Raw genomic sequence first — 15,378 nt, forward strand, 5'->3', positions numbered from 1 at the left:
GGCGCCACCGGACCGGCAAACACTGGCCCTTTCCACAATTCTACATTGCATGTCACTGAGTTTTAACCAGCAATGCTATAAGTGCGGCGATGACTAATGTTGCAAGGAGTTATTCAAACTACTTATCTTTGACCGCCGTATCCACAACGACACATCACAAGTGTATTAGTACATTTAAGTACTGTATTAATAATCTCAATTTGCAAAGTAAGTAGATAACAAATGCCCGTGGTGCAGTGAAACACTGCATCAAAAATACAGTGTAGTAGTAGTATAAGTAGATTCAAATTAAAATACTCAAGTAAATCATAAGTACAGTACTACACTGCTAAACACATGCCTGCTAAAAAACAAAACCCTTAGTGATTTTTTATTGATCCAGGTAATTTCATTGGTAAAATCTAATGTCCTTGCTTGTCAAATGTTGATCCCAAATTTGAAAAAAAAATTTTTTTAAGGAAGCTTCTTTATTTTTTAGGCAAACCCTTCTACGAAAGTATTACCCACAAAAATGGATCAAAGTGTTCCAGTAGATAACAATAAAATGTTTACTGGCTTTAAAGTTACAAAATGTGCATCCAACATTGATGCTATTTGTATTTAATTCTATCATGTACATAATAGTAAAGCAATCACAACATTTAAGTTGGACAATGTATAACTTGAAATCATCAGTATCTCTCACCCGTACAGTATGTACACTTGAATTCGCTACATGTCTATGAGAATGTGGTTCTGTGTCCAAAATAGAGAAAGAAAACCATACCAAAGACAATGACTGTATTATACAACATGTAGAGTATTTGTAAAAACCACCTCGCACTCAGTTTAATTAACAATCATGTTGTTTTGTCAAGTGTAAACTCAGAGACTCATACAAATGGCTATTGCTTTAAAACACTGGGCCTACTTACTTAATGATTGGGAGAATTCGGTGGCTCGGGCCTTCATCTGCAATCGGGCATTTTTAATGTTTAAATTGAACTGATCTAACAGGGCTCCTAGAAAGCCCCAGTCAGCTCTGCTGTTGCACCCTGTTTATTGAGTGTGCGTGTCTCCTTGAAGCGATTGCAAAAACAGGATGCAGATAAGAGAGATGTCTCCATTGGACATATGTTGACAGGATGATTTATCAACTTTAGCGGCATGTGTAAACAATACCTGAATATTAAAATAATTGTACCATTTGACAGAATTCACGAATTACAAAAAATTAAAAAGCCAACAGCAGAATATGTACCTTTTTGCAAAAATTGCTCATACATTTAATAGACTTAATAGTAATAGACTTACTCCTTCTGGCTTAAAGCAGCAGTGTTTGGTTGAGCCCATTCTGACGGACTAACCTATAATAAAAAACACTTCCCACGGCGACTAATTCAGTAGTTTAAGAGAATGGCAATATCTTGCTTGACATCTACAGCTACAGCTACACTTGCTATTCTCTAAAACTCACCATCGTAAATCGTTTGCGATGTTGTATAAAATAAAAAAGGCGACAAAAAGCCCAGTCTTTGCATAACTGACAGCAAGATATACAGCATGTAAGATATGTAAGTATATGTAAGTATAAGATAAGATATACTGAAAGCACCATGAAATGAGATCATACAGAACACCAGTATGGAGGTTTTTGACAGTACAAGCAAAAAGAATATTTTTCAAAGCACCTGGCCCATCGAAATGCAATGGATATCGCAATGCATAACTTAAATATCAGGAAATTACCAAAAGGAACACACACATATGTGTCTCCTGGCACTGCAGAGGCAACATGCTGCGCTTCAAGGCAATATTATACAACAAAACAGCAGTTAAACATCATGATCATCAACAATATCATGACTTTCTGCAAATACTTCAGAGAAACCAAAATGAAATCATATACAACAAAAACACAATTGCAAAGAGGCAGTTGAAATGAGAGGAAATGGCACAACCATCATCATGGAAAAGAGGTTAAACTGCCGTCCTGTTACTGAACTCCGTGACTGAGCGGCGGCGTCTGAAGTCCTCATAAAGTGTGTCTGCAGTTTGCTCGCTGCTAAGCGTTGCACTCGGAGCGAGGAACTTTCAGTCTCTGATGCCGTTTCATTGCTTCATGTTACTTTCGCACGTGCAGGTGGATTTCAATCAGCGACTCCTGACACATCTATGAAGCCTGGAAATCTTTTTTTGTTGATAATTCCTTGAGTGAAAGGCATTTCCACGTCTGATGGGGGAAAGATCTGCATGTGAAAAATATATGCACTGAGCTTATGCCCTGTTGTTGTATCGTCTTTAGATGCCTCCACTTAGCCGTTATTTACCACAGACAGGCCAGTCCAATGTAAAAACCACGCTCAGCGTTTTTAAATGCCATCAATAGAGTAAAATATTTCATTCTTTCCTTTTATCTTCATAAATTAAAATCCCCTCTTTTCGCTCTGCCGTCGGGTTTCCTCGGTGCAGTGTTCCTCACGGTCTGTTATCTTTGGCCAGGGAGTGCATCATCCAGTTGACTTTTGTCTTCCAGCTTTCCCGCAGAGCTTCGTTGAACTTCACCTTAAAATTCTTCAGTGCCTCTTCCTCGGATTTGCCCAAAGCTAAAGAGTCCTTTGGCAAAAAAAAAAAATCAATGTTATTATCCTCCTAATCATGCTCGTCAGCAGCTGCAACGTCCTTGTTACATACCTTTAGATACTGGATGTCTTTGAAGGAGGTGAGCTCTGGCAGTCCTGCCGCCTTCATCATAGCAAACAGGTTGACGAACAGCATCGCGTTGCGACAAAGGATCTTATAGGCCCGCTCGCAGTACTCCCTGAACCTAAGACCACGATGCAACAAGAAGGAGGTCATAAAATACAAAAACAGATTCCATGATCCGTAAGACAGGCAGACGCAAAAATACTGTACCTCTCAAACTTCTCACTGTTGTTCGTCCTTCCTTGTTGGATCACGTGGACAAAGTCATAAGTCAGGATGAAAGGAACACGCTCCCTGTTGATCCCCAGTTTCCGCTTGAAGTTGCCCAAGATATGCCCAAAGTCAATGTGAAACAGCTGGGGAGCAAAGGTGAAAGTGACTCGTGGGTTCTGAATCACTGGTCGCAGTCATATTTGTTAAAGACTCACTAACTGGTGATGAGTGACATGAAGGAATTCACTCCAAAGTGGCCAAATCTGACACTACGTTAAATCAAAGAAGTTCAATTAAAAAAGTCACCCTGTCGTGGAAGAATAATATTCTGCTACATGGTAGATTATGAAGTAGATCACACTTATTTCCCACTATATGTCTAGATTTCAGTGTTGTAATGGGATGGGAAATATCAAAATGGCAAACTCCACCTGTCCAGTTTCCCTGATCATGATGTTGTCGTTGTGACGGTCTCCGATGCCCAGGACGTATGTAGCTACACAGTAGCCGGCGCAGGACAACGTGAACTCTTCTATTGCTGGATCAAGTTTGTCCCTGGTGACCAAAATATCAGAGAAATAAGGAGGCAAAGCAGGAGAGGGTTGTACAATTTCTCATCTCCATGAATATTTTATGAACACACACACACACACACACACACACACACACACACACACACACACACACACACACACACACACACACACACACACACACACACAAGTAATGAGGCAGGATTTCCTCACTGCTATATGAAGTATGAATAATGATTGACTGTCAGGTGCTTTTTACAGTGTTAAGCTTTTACTAATTTGGTCTGCTCCGTTTTGGGCCCTGCAGCATTTCAAGCTAATTACCTTTCTGCTGTGTTGTGCAGTCAGCTGGGCCCGTCTTCTCAACGTGACGCACAAAGGCTTATTCATTACTATCTCTTTTCGAGAAGCTTTTAGAACTGACATGACCTTCAGACCCTCTGTCACAAAATAAAAATCTAAACCTGTAGTCGCCTTTGCACTTTTAAAAATGCACTTTTTAAAATGCTGCACACAATAAGTCTAAAACTCTTTAAACCACGCAAACATCTAAAGGGCATTCATGAGAACATACAAATAAGGGATTTCTTAGATCTTTTTAAATCAGTTAATAATTACCAGTTCAGTTAAATATAAAATGTTAACTAACGTATAGTACTTATTATGAGTTAGTTATAACCTCAGTGATTGTAACTTTGTCTATGAAGACATAAAGTCTACACATACTGTACACTTGGTATTGTTGATAACAAATACAACATTCAACAATTTAAAATTTACATCGGCATTATAGTGTATTATAAACTTGCTTCTGTACTGTTTATATAGTACAGAAGGGGGAGGGGCAAAGGTAAAGTAAAGTATTACTGTCACAACTAAAAGGCCTGTTTAAAACAGAGGCAGTGACTCATTTCCCACATGACTTTATGACAATTCCCTATAATATGAAAATTACTTTAGGTAGTATTATTGGTGCACTTCTGGGGAATTTTTTCACCCACATCTCAATGCTTTTGCACACATGATAAATTATATAAATTATTGTTTTGTGTGTGCTATTGGATGTAAAGGGGAGTTTTGCTGATCATAACAAAACAACATGGACAGGTGTTTAAAACTGTTTGGTGTTGTTTTCCTGGTGTTAGAGAGGTTCACCACTTCTAAAAAGATGAATACAGTGTTGAGATCATAAACGATGACAAGGCTTTGGAACCATTACGTCCAACTTGTTCATCATACTCACTCAGGGTTCTTAGATTTGAGCCAGTTGAGCAGAGCATCCTTGTTGAAGGCAGCGGTGGCCGCGCTGTTACTGCTGTTGCGCTGGATGTTGGCTATTGTGTCGGAGTTCTTCACCACTTCAATGAGCCCCATCTTGTTCCCAGTGGACAAGCAGCCGTAAGGGAGCATCCTGTGAGTGTGTAACAGTATTAGGTCGCTTCAGCAGTGCTCATTTTTAACAAAAGCGTTCTACGGCCGCTCCACTGTACCTGAGATCAAGGCCCTCTCTCTTCCATAAATTCTCCATGAGCTGGATCATCTGCAGGGTCAACATGTCTTGTCGAAGATCTTATGGTGACAAGTGAAAAAAGTTAATTTCATTTCCCCAGAAAATTTATCACATTTAAATGTGTTTGACCTCATAACTTCCTTTTTTTAATTAAAGGGACATCATTTTTAAACCAGCTGGGTATGTTTATCTTTACAGTGCATTTAATGTGAGACAATCGCTATCTTTTTACGCTTCAGTGTATTTCCTTGAACTGCAGTCTTGGCACTGTGAGCTAGTGTATAATCTTAACTGATGTGCGTGTGCTGCCATGTCTTTCTATTGTCTTGTATCTCACCATCTCCGTTCTTGAAGATGATGCCCACCATGTCTCCTTGAGCCCCGGGGTTATACATCAGCCAGAGCGGCTTCATCTTCGAGTTCATAAACCTGCACTTGTCTGCACTGCAACAGCAAACACACACACACACACACAGTCAAAACACTTGCACATTATAACCGCACAAGTTTCATGGGCCGAGGAAAATGTTTGTTTCACAAAGTACATTGACGTTTCTAAGTGTTCACCCTGGGGGATGATGAACAGTTGTCTGAACTGTGTCATCTGTAAGGCTTTAAGTGGTGATAAAATGGCATATAGTACAATTCAAAATAAAACCAAGTGTACTGGTGCTGTAAGGAATAAAGGATAATTTGTCAATATGCTACGTAAAAGTATTATTTTGTAAGTCAGTAAAGGGGAACCAAAACTGCCCCTGATAATCCAATTAAAATATAGTTTGTCGTTTGTGTGTGTGTGTCTGGCACTAACCAGATCTCAGCCAGAATAATGCTGGGGTTGAGTGGTGACAGCAGGTCTGACAGGGCCTCCAGGTAGGACTCCTGTCTGATACACAGCTTCAGGTCATCTGCTGTCATCTTCTGGGAGCCTGACTTGACAAAGTCACTCAGGGCCTTCATTTTACCCAGAGCCTCATTCTGTGTGGGAGAGGTAAGGCTCCGAGATTTAGAGCAAAACCCAAACACATCCTTTCAGATGTCAGTGTGTACGTCAGTGTGATGAGATTACTTGTTTGGTTAAAAGCCTGATGTGATGGATGTTTCCCCGACAGTAGGCCTCCAGTATCAGCCCGAAACGCAAGCTCACAGAAGCCACGTGAATCTCTGACCTGCAATGAAAAGAAATGCTCATGTCAAGAAAAACAGGCTTCTGATGGACACATCCCAAACTTGTGTTTTTTTTCTGCTGATCCGTGTCTCACCTGAGATGCCAAAATAGAAAGTGTCCAATCCTCCAGTTGGACAGAGCCCTTTCTAGCAGGAAAGTGGTGAGGTCACAGTCTAGGTAGGACTCGTACTTTAGGACCTGGACCAGCTGGATCAAGTACTGTAGCAGTTCATCATCACTGCGTGCAGAGAAAATGTCCCTTCACGTAATTGTGCTGATAAATGGGTGATGTTAGATGGATGCGAGTAAAAACCAAAGGTACATGTGTGTACCTGAGCTTCCTGAGGCACGCGATTGTGAACGAACGGACCGCTGGGTCGGGAAAACTGTAGTCCAAGAGCTCCAAGGCATGAATGGCCGGGAGGTCCGGCCAGTTCCTCAGTAAGCTTACCATCTGAGGAGAATCACAGGACCATTTTTTACATTTTTGTAAAAACTCTCATGTGTTTGATGACAAATATCTCTGCGTTTGGGGCTGATGGCTGGTCAAAATGATCACTAAAGACTGGAGTAAAAGTTAAATAAAGCTATTGAGAGCTATTTTGACACAGCAATGTGTCAAATCATTGTCAAACAAGCAGGCCAAGTCCTTAAGCAGGGACATTAATGATAATAGTTTTTATAAATTGAGGATTCAAATATATTTGGGACTTACAAGTTTTATGTGAAACTCTAAATTCCAGAAAGATTTAATAAAAAGGTATTTTAAGAAGCAAATTCTCTTCCAAATTCTGTCCCATTGGTACCTGAACTACGTCCTCGTGCCGATTCCACTTGGTGACGAGGAGCAGCTTGGACAGACTTTCATGAAAATGGTCACGGACTTCTGTGCGGAGCTTCCACAGGAGCTCTTTCTCGTCCTCGAAAAACTCAGTGGAGTTTTTGTTGTCCATGATTTCTTTGAGTTTCGAGTACTGCAAAAGACCCCCACAACACATTTGCAAATATAAGTGTTCAGCAACTATCAGCTACTGTTTGTACTTGAACTTTAACAGTGTGAGAACTGGAAAATGTGAAATGTGGTGTCTCACCTCTTCTTTTGTGGCAATAGTTGCATCCCCATTTTTCTCCATGTCACCACTTAACTGACAACAGATAAAGTCTCAATGTAATGCAAATGGAAATTTCACTATGTACTCAAATAGCTTTTTTGAGAATAGTTACCTTGTCCAGCGGAGGGTAATAGAGAGGATGTGGGCGGATATTAGGGAAGCGGATGAGCAGCCCAGCAGCACTGTCCACATTGGGGTTCTTCTCAACTGTTCCCATTGGGTTCAGCAGATCGCTTTTGTCTGTAAAAACAAATCATACATCAAATGAGCCATTTGGTAGATGCTTTCTTCTACTTAGTAAAAAAACATTAAAATTCAAACAAAACCCATATCTCTAAAAGCGTGTTTTACTCACAGCTCCTCCAACCCGCAGAGAAGGATTAAATCAATTTAGTGAATAAAAAATATCGCCATTATTGAAACATCATTTCGACACCAAGTGTCATATTGCCTGCCAGGTGCTGTGGTGGAGGCTCTTAAAAGGTCAGGTGTTTTTCAAGATGAGGATATGTAAGAATAGAAAAGGCCCTGAGAGTACCGGGAACAGATGGCCATGTGGACAAGAGGAACTCCCCAGTCTTCAGCTGGTCCTTGTAGTCAAACACCATGGTGTTCACCCAGGCTATCGGGCAGTCCTGAAGAAAGGGGCCGGGAGGATTCCATTGGTTATCAAGCAAAGAGGCAGCAGGAGAGCACTCCAATGTGCAATCAAAGTTATATTAACATTCAATTATCGGATCAAATAAATGAGGTTTTTAATCAAAATGTCTAATGTGCGAAAAAGTAAAGAATGTTACCTTTTCAACCTTTGTTGTATATGCTTTATGGATATTGCTATATGTTAGACATTCCTCTGAATTCAAATCCAATAGAACAAAATTGAAAAGTGTAAAGGGTGTTTGTGTTTCCAAAATTGGAAATAAGAAAAACAACTTCACCCCTCTAAATGATAAAAGCAAACACATTTAGACTGCAATCAGGCGGTTAAAAGAAACAGTTTCTAAACATACGCTAAAATAGCTCAACTTCTGCCTGTCTGCAGAACTTCTCTTACAGGCAAAAGAAGCGAGAAGTGGCTCGGAAAGCAGAAGTGGCCTTGATGCCCGCAAACGCACCTGGGCAACACGTCTCAGCCAACCTCCAAAACATGTTGTCCACAGTCGCTTTATCAAGAGGGCGGCTGCGAGCCCAGCTGCAGAACGGAGGGGGCTGTGTTGCTGTTCACTGTACCTGTTACTATACACTGAGCGGGTGCGAGGTGCCGTTACTCAGTGACGACTGCTGCTGTTGTGGTTTGCTTCATAAAACCGGATTTGAATAGAACACGTAAATGGCGTGGAGAGGTAAAAGCTGAAAGTCAGTATGGCTCTTTTGGCTTATTATTGATACTACTAATAGTTGCATGATGTAGCATGTTTACATTTAACTGGGACTGCATCTATTAGTAAACTGTTATGGATGATTGCTCTGCCGATTACTTTCTATGAAATGTCAAAAAGCTGCAGAGTCGTAACTAGAAATGGTGACTGTAAACATGAATTTAGAATTCCTTGAAAATGTCCCTTCCTTCCTTGGAGCGGTGTACAGATAAAAGCGTTGAGGCGGATGACTAACCGCAGCATTGCCACTGAACACACTTGCACAACCAGAGACAGCAGCAAAACACACTCACACAGGATACGCTGACTACACACACTACACAACACAGAGAGGAAACAGATCTGTTTGTGCTTGCTAACAAGTTCTCACCCTGTCAACGGCTCGAGTATCTGACAAACTCACCGCTTTCTTATTCTTCTTTTTCGTGCCCCGGGGTTTTTTGGCTTTCTCAATGACTGCGTAGAGCGCAAAGCACAGGCGACTCATGCGAGGCAGGTCGGCCACGTTTATGTCGAACTCCAGCTTTTGATCCCACAGTGGCTCAGAGCACACCGACACCTCCGAGGTGGTCATCACCTTACAGAGGAGCTCGCTCCCGTGGAACAGACCGGCCTGCACCACGAGCTGGAGGGGAAACACAAACACACACACACACACAGCGGCGATTAGAAGGAGTTTGTGTGGTAGATTGTTTGTGGAAGATTTACAGACTTCAAGAGGTGATTTAGTGTTTCCTGTTTTACTCAAGCTACGACTCAGGGGGTGAGCGGGTCGCGAAGCCAAAGCCAAACATTTAATATTGTGTGGCCATTAAGCCTCATTCGTTTGCTAAAACAAGATAGTCTCGATCTATTCACAAAATATAAGAGTGCACGTTATCCCCAAGGGTGTTTTCAATCCTCTCTCAGCCAACTGCAGCATGACTGATAATTATGTCACAGAACAAATTTGTCATGAGTCATGGTGCGCTCTACGGCAGTCACCGGAAGTGCACTTACATTTAATAACCTGTCCAAACAGTAACATAGTTAACTATACCTCTGAAGTCTGTGACTTCAAATTGTCAAATTGGTTAAGGAAAAAAAAAGGAAAAGAGAACACGGGAGTTGTACTAGAAATGATAACATGCTTTTGCCATTCTCATTCATAGAGAAACGCACTTTAACAAACATTTATCTAGTAACAAAATGGGTGCATTGCCTTAAAAAGAAGAGGCGTACTGAAAGCAAGAAAAGGGAGAGACAGCATGCATTCAGTTTTCTTAGAATCTAGGCCTCAGAATGAGATGTCAAAAGCAGATAGGCCCTCCCCACTTCCTGTTTTGAAGCTTCAACCAACCGACTTGATGTATTATGGGAAACGTGTGGTCTGAACCATGTGACCCCCCCCCCATGTCATTTTCATGTTAACCCTGCTGTTCCTACAACTGAAATTGAGATATTGGTAAACAAGTGAATGCCACATTTCATTGAGCATCGAACCCACGCAAAACCACACCAACCTTCATTCCTTCGTCTGCATTGACTCGACTGCCCTGCAGCAGGTGAATGTAGAAAGGCTCCCTGATGGACCACAGGGAGGAGGTATTCTGCTGCAAGGAGTCAGAAGAGAGAGCATTCTTGTTTTCTTTTTTTTTTAATAAATATGCATTTATAACATTCACCAAAGTCACAAAACCAACCATTGCTACAATTTCCTGTTTGTCACCACGTGAGAACATGGATACACTACAATGCACACTTCAAACAAAACCTGAAAAAGGGGAACAAACTGAAAAAACAAGCTTGAGGGTGCGTTGAGTTAAGTCCAAAAAGGGTTATTGTTGTTCACTGCTCATATTTCTGGATTTCCCACCTTCATTGTGCACTTCTCAAAGTAGGTAGAAGGTGCCCTCAGTGAAACTGCAGTCAGTGCAGGCCGAGGTGTGAGGCGGAGCGAAAGACAGAGCTGCCGCTCTGTTAATGAGAGACGGCAGCCGTCCGCTGAACTCTTACCTTCTTCAGGGGCAGAGGAGGAGGTCTGGACAAGGAGCGGCTCTTGTACCCCTGGCTGCACATTCTGCCCTGCTCCTCCTGATATTTGTGGATGGTGGAGTGATGCACCATGGTAAGATAAGGGTTTTCGCCATTCCTCAAACACGAGAATATGTACTGTGAAAGAGGACAACGGGAGGGGGACACAGTGTTTTCATTTGTTACAGCCATGAGTCAGCTCACCCACAGACATTTCCCAGTGGTCTGATAGCACTGGTTAACTCCTCGAGTCTGTTCATTTGCTGGGGGTTAATGCAAACAAAATCTCATTATGTGTGGATGGATGCACTTCCTTGCTGCAGGGCTGCTAGGCAGATATGAGTCACCGCTGCAGGTAGCCGGAGCTTTAAGGTCAACAACGGAGTTCCCTGCCACCAAAACCTCGACTCAACCCACTCTTGATCCGACAACCATTTTTACCGTTGCAGACCCGTACCAGAGGGGAAAACTCACGGGCAGGATGTAGACAAACATCAGAGAACCCCCCCCCCCCCCCCTCCAAAACAACGTCTCTATTTTGTAAAAAAAAAAAGTGTTCTTGGTCACACAGTTTGGGTTTTGATTGCCTAATCAAAGGGACAAAGGGAGATTTGGAAAACTTACTAAAAAGTATGCTTTTTGTTTAAAAAAAGAAAGAACTGGGAAATCGGTCGATTACGAGTGCGTTTGCTCACTTTAAACTGGCACATGGGATGTTTCCCATAGATGAACTCCCACCTCCCGTTGACCTGCAAAGTGTAGTCTTGGGGCTCTTGATGCAACGAGCGAAAGACTGTGGCCTTCTTCTTCAGGGCGCTCCTCATCAGAGCCACAGGGAGGTCTTGAGGGTCCTGTTGCAGCATGAAGCTTTCCTATGAGAGAGACACACATTTACCCCAATGAAGCAGGGCCGGGTCTAGACAGGCATGTATGAGGGGGCAGCCACAAATCTTGAGGGGGCATTGTGCTCCAGCACCTTTTACCAAACTCTTTAGTTTGAGGGGGCACAACATTTATTTGAGGGGGCCAGGCCCCCTCTTGCCCCTGCCTAGACCAGGCCCTGCAAAAAAATCACACAGTGCAGCTTTCATGTCAGTGGATGTTGTCTCTGAGAGGTGTTTTGATTCTTTTGTTTCTGGTGTGCCAGCGGGATTTCCAACGTTTACTCAAAACCATCCTTTGATTAGTCTAAACCGTATATGACTCACACACACTACAGCAGCAGAGCAACTCACATCACAAGCCTCAAACTTGACGTTGATGAAAATCTTCTTGTTGTTTTTCGACTTCACACAGCACGGCTCAAGGTCACATGGGAAGCTGTATTCCATCCACTGCTGCCACGGCAACATCTGCCTCTCCTGCGCCGTCTCTTCGCAAAACGCACGCATCTTTGTCCGAAACTCATTCACCTCGTGGTTCTTCTGGGCCTCGAACTCATGCAGACCTGAACGATCATGATGAAAGAAAAAGCCATTCAAGTCTCATACAGTGAAATCTATTAAAGTCATATTGTTGCTTAACTGAAAAAAGGTTGCATTACTGTGCTCGATCTTTGTCATTTGACTGTTAGTTTGCTAACTGCTCAGGAAAATAGCTGTAATTTGGTTCTGCTCCTTTTGGGATTTCTGTCTCCAGAGGACCTTCAAGGTAGTCCATAAGAAAGATGCCGCATGAAAAGGTCCACCAATGGTTTAAAATGTTATCCACCTCCACTCCCCTAAGTGGGTCACATCTCCTCATTCTGTTTGGAAGTGCTGTGAATGTTGTGTTCATGGATGAAAGCACATCTGTTACTCGGTATTATATTTTTTTTAAACGTGTTGCTTTTCTCGAAGACCAGCAGCCATGTTAGCATGAAAAGTTGTTGTTCTCGAACGTTAGTTGTGAAATCCTGATTTGTCTCACTGAAAAATGCCATTTCACTGTCAGAATGTAGAGTTTAGATGGGAGTCAACAGACTGTGGCCCCGCTGCTGGTCTCTTGAATGGGCACGGCATTGGTGAAACCCTCGAGACACAAATAAAGGAAACCGTCTCTAAAGATTGGTAAGTCACTGCCGAGTTCTTCAAGTCACACAGAGAACTGCTAACATGAGAACAATAATGTCAGACTGAATGATGTAGTAAAGCGGCAATTTGACGTGAGCTGCCCCATTGTCTCACTTCATTGTTGTATTCAATATATTTTATAATGTTATATTATCATAAATGATTAATTCTATTAATATAATCTCTTTGCATTGCTGACAGAGGAATAGAGGACTGGAACAAGGTTAAGAAAAAACTCTCATCTTCGTTTTGACGATGGCAGAGGAACGCTTCTGATCTAAAGCTTTGCAAACATCCACCAATATCACAAACCACCAAAGGACGCTGCTAACCTTTGCCAATCAACAGGCTAATTTGGGTGTTGGTGAGCTTCTCCACTCTGTCGCCCTCCCTCGCCACCAGCCTCAAAACGCACATGAAGGGGCGCACGTCACATATGCGCCTCGATTCCTCCTCCAGTTCCTCCCTTTCGGCCGTCTGGTTGATGCAGGTGAAGACGTAAGCTTCGGGGTCACCCAGTGCACTGAACAGGGCCTCGCTTCTGGCATTCTTCCAAACCATCTGAAACAGGAGGCAGCGAGAGCACGTGAGGTTGAGAGCGCGGTGTTTATGTCCTGAAGTGCACAGCGTGGTCATGGGCCTGTTTAAGGTGGGCTTGAATCGCCATGTAAAACAAGCTTCATCGAAACAGTGAGTCAAAACACATGGACCAGTGTCACGGGAATTACTCTCCTTTCTATATTAAAGTGTGCAAACAATGCGTTGGGAAAAAAAAAAAGTAAAACCCATATTTAACGTCTTAATCATCTCAAATGCTTCCACGAGTGTCACCAGTGAACACAGCTAAATGCAAACAGCCCGAAAGCGGCAGAGCTGTTGGCATAGAAACCGGCACATTCACATTGAACAGCAGATCTGCTCTAGCAGAGTTAGCCATGTATGAAAGATGTGGCTCCTGGTTGCATCAAAAATGCAGATGCGTCAGAGCCACAAGGGAGTATTGCTCAGATTGTCACGTTTTAATAAGCCTAATGTCTTGAGTGAAGCAATTTACTTTAAAGCATTGTGATTAAATATTGTGAATAACATTATTGCTTTTTCTATGATGTCTAAAAGCAGGTACTGTTAATTAAATGGGGATGTGCGGGCACTTACTTTTTTAATGCTCTTGATGGTGTCATTTGGAGATACAGGGAATTTTAGGTAGATCCCAGTGGGCAGCAGGAAGTCCATCACTATGCTCTGGTCCCACTCCTTCTCCCATTCCTCCTGCATCCCATACTTCCCTGGGGGCATGGTGACGGCCTCTCATTTACCGTCAGCTCCTCTGCTGCTCACCAGAACAGGAGCCAGCCCTCCGCAGAGGAAACACAGCCAGGGTTAATGTATATGTGACTGTGCAGGGTTTTTTTGTTAGTTGCCAAAACCCTGAATGATGTATCTTGAGAAGGTCGTTTATTGGGATAAGAAAGCATGTGAAGAGTGGAAGCAGTAGCTTGTTTTCACCAGATCCCATCCTCCACCACAGCAATATTTAAATGCACATAGGCAAATTTCTATAAACGGTATCCAATGTTAAAACGTGCCGATGGTATTGAGTCTCTGAGTGCTATCATTTATGGTCTGTAGTCTAATTAAATCATTTATCTCCACCTTAAGAGAGAGAGCAAAGTGCCCAGAGGTAAAATAAGCTGAGACACAATACAAAGAATATTCAAACTAATAAATCAAACGACAAAAATGCAGTTTGGTGGATTGTATGTCCTGTTTCCTGTAGATCTATTCAATGGACAGAACACATTTCATTGCGACTGTTATTTCCAATAGTTTACCGTAAAGTAATTCTACACTATTGATTTCGGTAAGAGGAGCTGAATAAAGAGGAGGCATTGTTAAGGATGTAGGCTAAACCTTTACATTAATTATGGGGTATATACAGAATATATACAAATACACAGGTGTGTGTGTGTATATGTATATATAGAAATACAATATTCATCAAACATTTATAGAAGAAACATTTAAAAAATGTCCAATGGGAAAGAAAACGACAGGTGCACAAACAACAAGAACGACAACCGATAAAACCTGATATTTTCCTCTATGAATAAAACTGGTCTTGAACAAAACATCCGAAACCTTACCGACCTGTTGGCGCAAAAATACAAAAAAAAACCCCACTTGCCTATGAGCTCTCCACGCCGGTCATCTCTTCATGGTTTTAATTCCGGCGAAGACGGAGGCTGTAACATCACCGCGACATGCGTCGCTCAGGCGGCTGTATCCGTGAGTGAGGTGGACTTTTATTATTATTATTATTTATCCAACTCCGAGGCACGAAGTGCTCGCTACACGGCTCCTGCGTGGCGCTGAAGTGCGCTGTCATCCGAGCAGTGACGGTGTTGCGCTGACCCGCACTGAGCGGCTGCGCCTCTCCAGCTCCCTGCGGCCCAAGGGACCGTCCGACAAAAACCTCTGTTCGCGCGAAGTGAAAGTAAAAGAAAAAAACGCACTCTAACTCCCGCCCTGCTTCGGGAGTTGAGCTTCTCATACGTGGTGATGAGCTGCTTTAACATTACATTCTATTTATTTATTGTGTTATTAATACATCCTTTCCTCGCCAGGCTCAACACAGCAAGCAAACTACTCCCAATAGTTGCTCTTTATGTGTTTACTGAATAACTTTGGGTTTCGGCGAGGAGATTCTGTGAGTA

The 15,378-nt window shown here is 42.4% G+C and overlaps 1 protein-coding gene across 1 annotated transcript; it reads right to left on the reverse strand.

The window, feature by feature from the left end:
• Positions 1 to 414: 414 nt before the first annotated feature.
• Positions 415 to 15,137, reverse strand: pik3cd (phosphatidylinositol-4,5-bisphosphate 3-kinase, catalytic subunit delta). The gene is made up of 23 exons (XM_037480353.2): positions 14,850 to 15,137; positions 13,820 to 13,994; positions 12,997 to 13,225; positions 11,849 to 12,060; positions 11,309 to 11,485; positions 10,596 to 10,751; positions 10,103 to 10,192; positions 9,004 to 9,225; positions 7,760 to 7,856; positions 7,334 to 7,461; positions 7,201 to 7,254; positions 6,916 to 7,083; positions 6,442 to 6,563; positions 6,204 to 6,347; positions 6,011 to 6,110; positions 5,753 to 5,919; positions 5,279 to 5,385; positions 4,922 to 5,000; positions 4,675 to 4,842; positions 3,330 to 3,453; positions 2,896 to 3,041; positions 2,674 to 2,806; positions 415 to 2,595 (listed from the first exon to the last, which is right to left on the reverse strand). Exons 2-23 carry the CDS (start codon positions 13,958 to 13,960, stop codon positions 2,458 to 2,460), a joined length of 3,102 nt encoding a protein of 1,033 aa, XP_037336250.1. The 5' UTR covers positions 13,961 to 13,994; positions 14,850 to 15,137; the 3' UTR covers positions 415 to 2,457.
• Positions 15,138 to 15,378: the final 241 nt, after the last annotated feature.

This window comes from Pungitius pungitius, chromosome 1 (assembly GCF_949316345.1).
Source record: "Pungitius pungitius chromosome 1, fPunPun2.1, whole genome shotgun sequence".
Classification (NCBI taxonomy): Eukaryota; Metazoa; Chordata; class Actinopteri; order Perciformes; family Gasterosteidae; genus Pungitius; species Pungitius pungitius.

Coding starts and splice junctions, on each gene's coding strand:
- pik3cd (XM_037480353.2), bottom strand. CDS start 13,960: ATGCCCCCAGGGAAGTATGGGATGCAGGAGGAATGGGAGAAGGAGTGG. Junction 6,111..6,203: donor TTTCTATTTTGGCATCTCAG/GTGAGACACGGA, acceptor TTTTCATTGCAG/GTCAGAGATTCACGTGGCTT. Junction 3,454..4,674: donor CTCAAATCTAAGAACCCTGA/GTGAGTATGATG, acceptor TTTGGTCACCAG/GGACAAACTTGATCCAGCAA.